The sequence below is a fragment of the Acyrthosiphon pisum genome, chromosome A1, assembly GCF_005508785.2.
Source record: "Acyrthosiphon pisum isolate AL4f chromosome A1, pea_aphid_22Mar2018_4r6ur, whole genome shotgun sequence".
Lineage (NCBI taxonomy): Eukaryota > Metazoa > Arthropoda > Insecta > Hemiptera > Aphididae > Acyrthosiphon > Acyrthosiphon pisum.
In genome coordinates, this window is record NC_042494.1 from 150,059,570 (window position 1) to 150,068,766 (window position 9,197).

The 9,197-nt window shown below is 36.2% G+C and overlaps 3 protein-coding genes across 4 annotated transcripts in view; 1 reads left to right on the forward strand and 2 right to left on the reverse strand.

Moving 5' to 3' along the window:
• Positions 1 to 663: 663 nt before the first annotated feature.
• LOC100570622 lies at positions 664 to 3,151 on the reverse strand. Its single transcript, XM_003242559.4, has 2 exons — positions 2,702 to 3,151; positions 664 to 1,119 (listed from the first exon to the last, which is right to left on the reverse strand). The coding sequence occupies exons 1-2, from the start codon at positions 2,853 to 2,855 to the stop codon at positions 725 to 727; spliced, it is 549 nt and encodes a 182-aa protein (XP_003242607.1). The 5' UTR covers positions 2,856 to 3,151; the 3' UTR covers positions 664 to 724.
• A 610-nt stretch (positions 3,152 to 3,761) lies between these two features.
• LOC107882951 (homeobox protein H2.0-like) lies at positions 3,762 to 6,342 on the forward strand. 2 transcript variants are annotated; one of them, XM_016802157.2, is made up of 4 exons: positions 3,762 to 4,590; positions 5,170 to 5,324; positions 5,725 to 5,739; positions 6,233 to 6,335. In XM_016802157.2, the coding sequence occupies exons 1-3, from the start codon at positions 4,500 to 4,502 to the stop codon at positions 5,734 to 5,736; spliced, it is 258 nt and encodes an 85-aa protein (XP_016657646.1). In that variant the 5' UTR covers positions 3,762 to 4,499; the 3' UTR covers positions 5,737 to 5,739; positions 6,233 to 6,335. The 2 variants fall into 2 exon arrangements, with proteins under 2 accessions (XP_016657646.1, XP_016657645.1); XM_016802156.2 differs by lacking the exon at positions 5,725 to 5,739 and having other exon boundaries at positions 6,233 to 6,342.
• The window catches only part of LOC100570518, an 11,585-nt gene continuing 8,703 nt past the window's right edge, over positions 6,316 to 9,197 (reverse strand). Inside the window, exons 3-4 of the mRNA XM_003242558.4 lie at positions 8,735 to 9,039; positions 6,316 to 8,104 (exon numbers count right to left, since the gene is read on the reverse strand). Of these exons, the coding sequence (XP_003242606.1) occupies positions 6,945 to 8,104; positions 8,735 to 9,039 (1,465 nt within the window). The 3' untranslated portion in view covers positions 6,316 to 6,944. The remainder of the gene's footprint in view (positions 8,105 to 8,734; positions 9,040 to 9,197) is intronic.

Consider the following 9,197-nt stretch of genomic DNA (forward strand, 5'->3'; position numbering starts at 1 on the left):
TGGTCAGTGACCTACTTATTGTAACCTACTCTACAGCAGAGCGACATCCACTTACCCGCTTTTTGTTTAAATTAATTTAATACAATTGAATACTTTAGTAGAATATAATAACCACTCACTTAATCAACTAATAAATAAATAAAAAATAGTAATTTCATTTCTACTTTACAAAAAAAGGTGGGTAAGTGGTAAGTGGATGTCTCTCTACTGTACAGTAGGTTACAAGTGGGTCACTGTATAATGGATGGTATTAAATTTGAATACCATTGTATACGAAAAACGATTCTGAGCAGTGAGCGGAGACGGTTTGTCAGTGTGGATATTTTATATTATATTAATATTGTTATTACTATTATTATTAATACGGTATAGCCAGTAACCCTAATGAAATATCTAGCTACGCCCTTTGGATCAGTTATACAAATAACTAATATAGGTCACAAAATTATTTAACTATTAGAGAGACGAATATAAAAATCAAAACTAGATACGTGTTGAAGATCTTGTTGTTTTTAAGAATAAAATATAACTAAATATATGTTTTAGAGTCCGTTACGAGGTAGGTACTTCGTACAATTTCATTAGGATTTAAATAATATAATATCGATGGGTAGTATAGTTTATAATTTATAATATGACGATAATATGGTAGTTGTATAATAATAATAATAAACTTAAGTCAGTCGTTATTTTTTTTTTTTTAATATTCAATATAAAAAAAACGCTACTCAGAACAGACCACAGTGGATCGTGGGAACCTCCGGCTCCGCTTGCGCCGGCCGAAGCTGACCGTGGTCGTGGGGCCGGACGGTCTGAGCAACAGGCCCGGCCGTTTGTTCCGGTTGACCACCACGGTCTTGAGCGGGTGCGGTGCCGTGGCGCCGTCCAGCGACGGTGACGGTTTGCGCATGTTCTGCGCGACCAGACTGATCAGGTAGCCACCGAACGCTAGGAACGACAGGACGGTAAGGGACATCTGAAAAGCCGTCTGCATAGAACCACCGGCCGCCGACGAGCGCAGAACGTCCGTGGTCCTGCGCAAGGCCATGGCGTTTGGTGCGTCTTCTTCCGCTGTAGCCGCCGCCACTTCATCGTCCGTCCGTCGTACCGAACGTTCATCTGAAAGACAAAATTGCGCATACACTTTATGTAATTTTAGGTATCAATGTAGCATGCGGCAGTTTAGCTGTTATATTTAGATCATTTATTGCACTTGGGGGGGGGGGGGGGGACGAAACGTCAAAACCAAAGTAGGTCTTGGGAGGGGAGGGATGACAACCCGTCACTCAGTTATAGTATTAAACTTTAAAGTTTCAGTCGGCTGTTGGACATCGGTGAATTTGGTTGTCATTTAGCGAAAACTCGGCATTTCTAAAGCCAACCCCAAGTTTTTTTTTAGTTTTTAAACATCGTCCCTGATTGCACATTTGCACAGTGTTTCGGTATAAAAGATTTACTGGATGCCGTTTCCCCCCTTCCCTCACCAAATTATATGTATTATTGTTACATATTATAGTACAATTATGGTGTGCGAATAAATGAACGGCTGACGTGGCTGCATGCCTGCATATTATATAGGTAGGTACTACCTATACTTATTGCAGCAGGCGTCCACGAATATTCGGCCGCTATTATATTTATTTTCAAAAAATAGTACGGCAACTGGGCCTCTATGAATTTTAATTTATAAAAGGCGCACCCGGTCATTGGGCCATTATTATTTGTATGGATTTCCTTATAGGTAGGTACTTGTAAGTGAAACATATGAACGTACCGTGGAGGTATGTTGTCACTATACCTTACTAAAAACTGAAAAGTAAAAATATATTAAAACTATCTGTATAACCCTAGATCCGACTTCAGCCGGGAAAATATATTTGTTTACATAGACATCCATCATGTAGGCCTTATCTGCATAAAATACCAAACAATTTTCAATTATCCGATACTAATCAAACATATTATGATGATTGTTCATCGATCGGTGCTTATAAAATATCGTTTAGCTGGTGACAAATATAACGATTAACGATGCGTAACTATGATTATTGATTACCAAACAATCATTTTATAATAATAAGTATTACATTAATTTTAAAAAATTTTCGTATTTTATTTTTTATAATTATTTTTAAAAGTACTGAGAAATGTATACTTTTAACCCACTAAAGTACAAACTAGATTCAATTTGGTACCAATAATCTCCTTTAAAGTTGGTGTTCGAAGACATTTTCCAAATAAAAAATTAAGTGTCTTCAACAAAAATATAAAAAATAAAAACATTGGTACATCATTGTAAAATCAATACGTTTATATAGGAATAGGAGTGCTCAGAATCTAAAATAAACAATTATATAATACCCTTACACCATTACAATACGTATAGTATAAAATATTGTCATCTATATAACTTAATAATATTAATACAAAATTGAATTATTTTAATAGTTACATTTTTTAAATAATATTCGTCTTTGATTTAAAAATTTGTTTCGATCATGATACAATAGAAGTCAGTACCTATTGTGCAAATAATGTCCATTTTATCGGTCAATTAATTATTAGGTAGGTATCTAATATCATTGGTTATGAATACTATTATACTATTATAAAAAAAATTATAGTATTCATAATCAATGCTAATAGCCAATGAGTATATTTAAAATTTATAGTTTAAGTAGGTACTTAACACATTTTTTACCTTTTATCCGAAGTTCTTTTTTCATTTCTAATAATTTTTCTAACGGCAATGCTTCTAAATCCATAGTTTCTTTGCTCCAATATGGTTTTTTTTCTTCATGCCCGCTTAAATAACATATTAGCGAAAAGCTTAATCCTATCACTAAAGTATTCATTGTTAACTTTCACATATATCTACGTGTACTAATGATATTTTTATATGTTTCTTCGAGTCCTCACTGTCAAGGAATGATGTCTAACTATTTTATATCGTTGACATTCTGTACATAATCATAGTCTAATATTTTAATTGCCTCGTTTCGCACTAAATGTTTAACATATTTGTGTCACCTAAAGCGACAGTACAATGCGACACATGATGTGAGTATGATGTGACCTAATGATCTAATTTATTGTAATGCATTCATATTACATGTATGCATTATATGTATGTATATGTAGATAACATATACATATAATTGGGGGATGTAGTTAATTATATAGACAAGTGCAATAGCATAATAAGTATTTCAATCTTTCTTTTTAATAGGTTTTTATGCTTATTTAAAAAATAGTAAAAATGTATAATTTTAGAATATTATCATATCGAGCTTCGTTTTCAAATTATTATAACATTATGTAGTGTATAAATACTTAACCTATAGGTCTATAGCCGTATTATAGCCGTACATATTATATTTTAATTATTATACTATATAATAAGTACTATTACATATACGTATATATATATATTTACGAATACATATGCAGGTACTATATTATACAGTATTAGTGATACAAAATATTAACACTAATTAATATATGTTAAATGTTAAGCTGTTTTTTAATATGTATAAGCTATCTATAACAAAATTGAAAAATTACATTTACAAGCTTTTAGGTACCTACGACTTGCCTATATATAGTGTTTAATAAACATTTTAATTGCTTAAGATCAAAAACCGATTGAAGTTAAGATTATAATAATTCTATACATATATTCAAGTCTGCAAGTGATTTATTTAAAAAATATATCTATTCCAATTTTAAACACATAATAATTAAAATACGATAAATCAAGGTTAATTTTAGGTACCTATAGTTGTTTTATTAACCACTAGAAACATATTAATTGGACATATAGGTAGGTACCTTCTAGACACTACAGTGTTAAACGTACCTAAATAGGCTCTAAGAATTTTTTTAAAAGTGTCTACTGCCTTAATAGTTCAAATCTACACAGCACGCTACACGCCCAGTCGGATTACCATCAATTGATTAATATTTATCAGGTATTTACAATTTTAACCAAATTGTATCTTTTATAGCTCTAAAATTATTGGCCTATATGGCTAGCCATATGACTCATCCATGCAATATAATCGGCAACGGAATCAGTTACTACTAACTATAATAACTATTATAAATTATATATCACAACCAATGCACTTCAGAAATAAAGTCTGCAGACTATAAACAACATAATAATACGTATAAGCGCCTAGGGTTGTATATAGTCGTGTATAAAATGTAATTGATTTTTATTTTAACAGCTGCGCCCAAATGTTCTGGCGTCAAACAACACGAATCTCACAACATGGAAACCGACACTTTGGGTTTTACGTTTACGTGGCGTAAACATTGTTAAAACATTTAAACCACAACGGTCGTAAATTAGATTTTTAAGACACCAGTGTCTTCAAAAATGTTAAGCTGTTAAATTATTAATTATCTTCCCCTTCTACAGTCGCCTCTTTGAAAAACAAAAAACAAAAAATATAAATTGTGAATTGTGAATTTAAACATATTCAGTACTCAAAATGGATCGCCGACAATCACAAGCGTGTCTGCAAGTGACGGACCCATTGAATTTCGGTATCGATAGAATACTGAATACTAACACTGACTCGGGTAAATATTATTATAATATGTAATATATGCTATTATTATCTAATGTCTATTGTTTTATTATATTATGAGAAATTTGTACATTTCTTATGCATTCAGAGTACTATCTTAAATCGTGATTGATTCAGACCGGAATGCTTGATTCGTTGAATCGAGTGTCTGTGATTCTATCGCCCATTTAGATACCAACTCACCTGGTCTAAAAATGAAATAATCGAAATTCAAAACTTATTTTGAAATCGTAACGAAATAATAACAAAAATAAATAAACAGCGAAAATAAGAATTTTGCGCAAAAAAATAAATAAATAGTAATTGCTAATATTAAAGTGTATTTTTTCCGTATCTACATTCTACATACCTATATACGAAAAATAAAAGGTACAAACCTTTCCCCAGCTAAAACTAAAAGGTTATAATTGGCATTCTTACAATTTTGAAATCACGATGAATATATATATTTTGTATATAGGTACCTACTATCCACAAATATAATATAATCTGTGATCGGGAATTCGTACGCGTTATAAGAATAGGTTTACCTACCTATACTACCTATCTCTATATTATAATTGTATAACAGATCGATCGACGAATAAAAAAGGAAAGTGCATCGGTAGAGCTGTGTTCACGGTCACTCAAAAGAATTGGTTAGAATACTATTTCCAAATGGAAAAATATATTACCAAACAAAACAGAAAGATATTGGCTTCCAGTCTTGGACTTACAGACTTGCAGGTGAGTAAAGTTGATATAATGATATCTCGCACCATTAGCATAAATTGAGCGGTGGATTGGCCCACCGGGATACCGTGAAAGTTATCGGTGGGCCGATACTCGTATTATTAAACTCTGGGCCGATATTTGTTATTGGATTACAAACTATTTGATAATATTTAACTGAATATCTACTATCTATACGGTGTTTCGTGTCGCGTATACTCGTATCATGATATTGGATGTCATTTACGCAGAAATTTTTTTTCGCACATTTTTAAAAAATTTGTTTTAATATATTATATTCTGAGCGAAGCGATGAATGTTTTGATTTTAAAATAATGTGTGTTCTTTTGCAAATTAATATTATGACTGTCATCACTTCTTGAGGCAGTAAAAATGCATTGGTTTTTTATTTCAGCATCTTTTCTAGTAGGTAAGTGAATCTAGTCGGTCTTAAAAAATCTTATTAAATTATAAATAAGACAATCCTTAAAAAATAAAAAGGTTTTTATAGAAAATTATTATTAATTGTTATAATACAGGGTGTAACAGATAGAACTAACTTTTGGAATAACTTTTGTTTTAATCAATATTTAAAATTTTTTTTTTTTGATTTATAATTTATAGCCACTTGCGCTACACGTGTAATAAAAAAAAATTATTAATAATAATTTATAATTTTAAATTTGATTATAAGACCTATTTGGATGGTAAAAACATTTATCTAAATCAAGTAGTTTATTTTTTAGAATTTTTTTAAATATCAGTATTTTTTTGATTAAATTAATTTGGAACGCTATAACTTTTTTAAAAATATTATTTTTGGAAATTTGCTGGACCTAAATGTTTAATCAACCTGCCGCTGAGCATAATAATATCTATTATTGGCATTGTAATCATATACCTAATATTGTTGTTATTTATAGGTAAAAGTATGGTTTCAAAATAGAAGGATGAAATGGCGGCATACCACAGCTGCCACGTCTTTAAGTAAATAGAGCTCCAAAAATGTCGTAAAACTTTTCATTTAATAGTGAAAAATTACAAGTATATACGGAAATATATTATGTACTACACCTAAATGTCATTATTAATTAATAAATAATAATACATTTTATACACAATATATATATATAGGCGTATTCTAATTTAGTGCACGAAATATAATATTTACTGGTACCTACTACCTAATTACTAATTACTGCGAGTGGCCTTCTTAAAATATACTACCTATTATAATTCGTCCTTATTGTCTAATTTTGATCTATGATAAAATTATGACATTATACAATCGTTTTTAAAAATATTATACACTATTTAGTATTTACCAAATATTGTATATTATACTTTAAAAACAATACGCTAGTATTAGTTCTGGATTATTGACTCGCGTCAATAATATTATATCATGTCGACGATGGTCAATTAAATACTCAATATAATAATATTATGTTGACGGAAATCAAGAATAACGTACACGCGTTTGAAAACAACAAACCTCATCATGGTCAGGAACTTATACATTAATAAAAATAATAATACAATTATCAACTACGTGTATATAATAACATTGAGTATAGAGAGTATCTATACACAATGACAATAATTATTATGGCGTGGATGAACCCACGCGCCGTTTTATTTCTTGATCGAATTCTGATAGTCGTCGCCGTTGCCGAACTGTTTTTCGAGAACGTACGACGGTGACGGTACCCTGTATCCGAACGGCAGTATGTCCAGACTCTGGACGTGGGCCTTGACCACGGCGCCGGCCGGGAACCCGCCGAAAGTGTTTGGGACGCCGTCGTCTTTGGGCTTCTGGTAGTCAGTGCCGCCGTACTGCCCGTATTTTTCGTCCACCACTATCGGCCGGGACGGTTGGCCGTACGCCGCGTCCGGCGGCCCAATCGGCCTGCCGGTGGACGACTGCGGCTGCAGTAGGCCGTACCCGCCGGTCGTCGACTGGCCGTAGGACGACGTCGTGTCCGCCGACACCACGTGGTAGCCCTTCTTCGGCGGGTTTCGCTTGTCGAACTTCTCGAACGATTGGAAGAACGATTCTTCGTCCTTGTTCTTGTACGTGGTGGGCCACTTCTTGGGAGGTAGCGCGGGATCGTCCTCCGGGAACGCCGAACCCAGTGGCAGCTTGCTGTCTGGTGACAGGAATTCGTCGGACAGGCCGCCACCGCCGCCACTGCCGCCGAAGCCTTTGACCGGTGGTTCGGGCCGCCGGCGGTCGGGGAGCGGTGCGGACGTGCTGGCCGCAGGCCCGAACAAGTCCTGCGGCTCGAACGCAACCGGTGGCAGCGGCGTGGACGACGACGACGACGACGAGATCAACTGCAACGGGGGCAACACGGATGGCGGCACTGGCACCACCAGACCGCCGCCACCGATGCCACCGACGCCACCGACGACCACACTGCTGCCCGGGAGCGACGGCGCCGCAGCCGCGCCTCCGGCCGCTGCGTTGTTGACTATTCGGTAACCGATGTTGGGCCCTGCCACGTATTGAACCGTTCGCTGCACCCCCTTGTCGTCCACATAAGTGTAGGAGCCCTGCACGCGGCCGTTGGAGTCGCTCACCTCGGACCGTCGCTGGTCCGGCCCGGAGGCAGTAAACCCGTACGAGCCATCCTTGCCGAGCACGATGGACGAGTGACCGCGTGGCCGGCCACCGGGCTTGCCGGGCGGACCGTTGTAGAACACACCGCCGTACGTGTCCGAGTCCGGGTGGGGCGACTTGACGTGAAATCCGGTACCGGCGCCCGCCTCGTACTGAACGTCGTGTCTCTTGCCTGAAAAACCATGTATGATAAAATATAGATAATAATCGGATACTGCGATATACCAATAATAGTGCATAACATAACTTTGCAAAAGAAAAATAACGATTAGCATGCACATTTTTTTGTAAAATTATTCGTGTAACGCGTTATTGACACGTGCGTTCTCATGTGGCAGCGGAATGCTATTTCTTTTACACACATAACAGTCACACACACTAATAACAATTTGCACTTATTACGTAGGTACACATTAACATGGCACTTAAAAAATTACCTAATTCGAATTCCTTAAAAACGGTCGGTATCTAAACCCTATAATGACACCTATTTTAAGTTTAAGCTCGCTTTAACACCCTTAACAATATTATAATAAAACGTTATCATATTTACACATGTATATACCTCTACCTATAATATAATGTTATCTATATGATATATATAGGCGCAATTCCAACTTTGACTGGGGGGAGGGGGGGGGCTGAATATATTAAAGGTAAGAAGACCATTGCAATATAATATTTTAAAATTGTATGACCTAGATTTTTGGGGGAATACGGCTAAGTTTGGGGGGCTCAAAAGCCCCCCCAATTTTCGCCTATGATGATATACTTACACCAATTATTTAAGACATACGCTTACCAACATCGTCCAAGTACGAGTATACGCCTTCGACGTGGCCCCTGGAATCGGCGGTTTCGGATTTCGATTGCGTGGGTGTCCGAACGGTGAACTTGTAGCTCGGGTCTTCGTTTGGGTCGTAGTATCGGTCGTAGGCAGGGTCGTATTTGGATGAATCTGTGGGCACGGGTGGGTTGTAGGGCAGACGGACTTGGGACAGGTCTGTCTGTCTGGCAATGTCCGGCCCGCGGGCGCGGAAACCGCGGGGCCCGGACGAATACGACGTTTGCACGATTCGACCGGTTTCGGGACTCCTGGAGCCAAACCTGAACGTGTAATCAAATGAGCACGACATTAGTACGTATAAAAACGAAAAAGGTGGGTAAGTGTATGTCGCTCTGCTGTACAGTAGGTTACAAGTGGGTCACTGTATAATGGATAGTATTAAATTTGAATTCAATGATATAATATCACTGGATAAGAA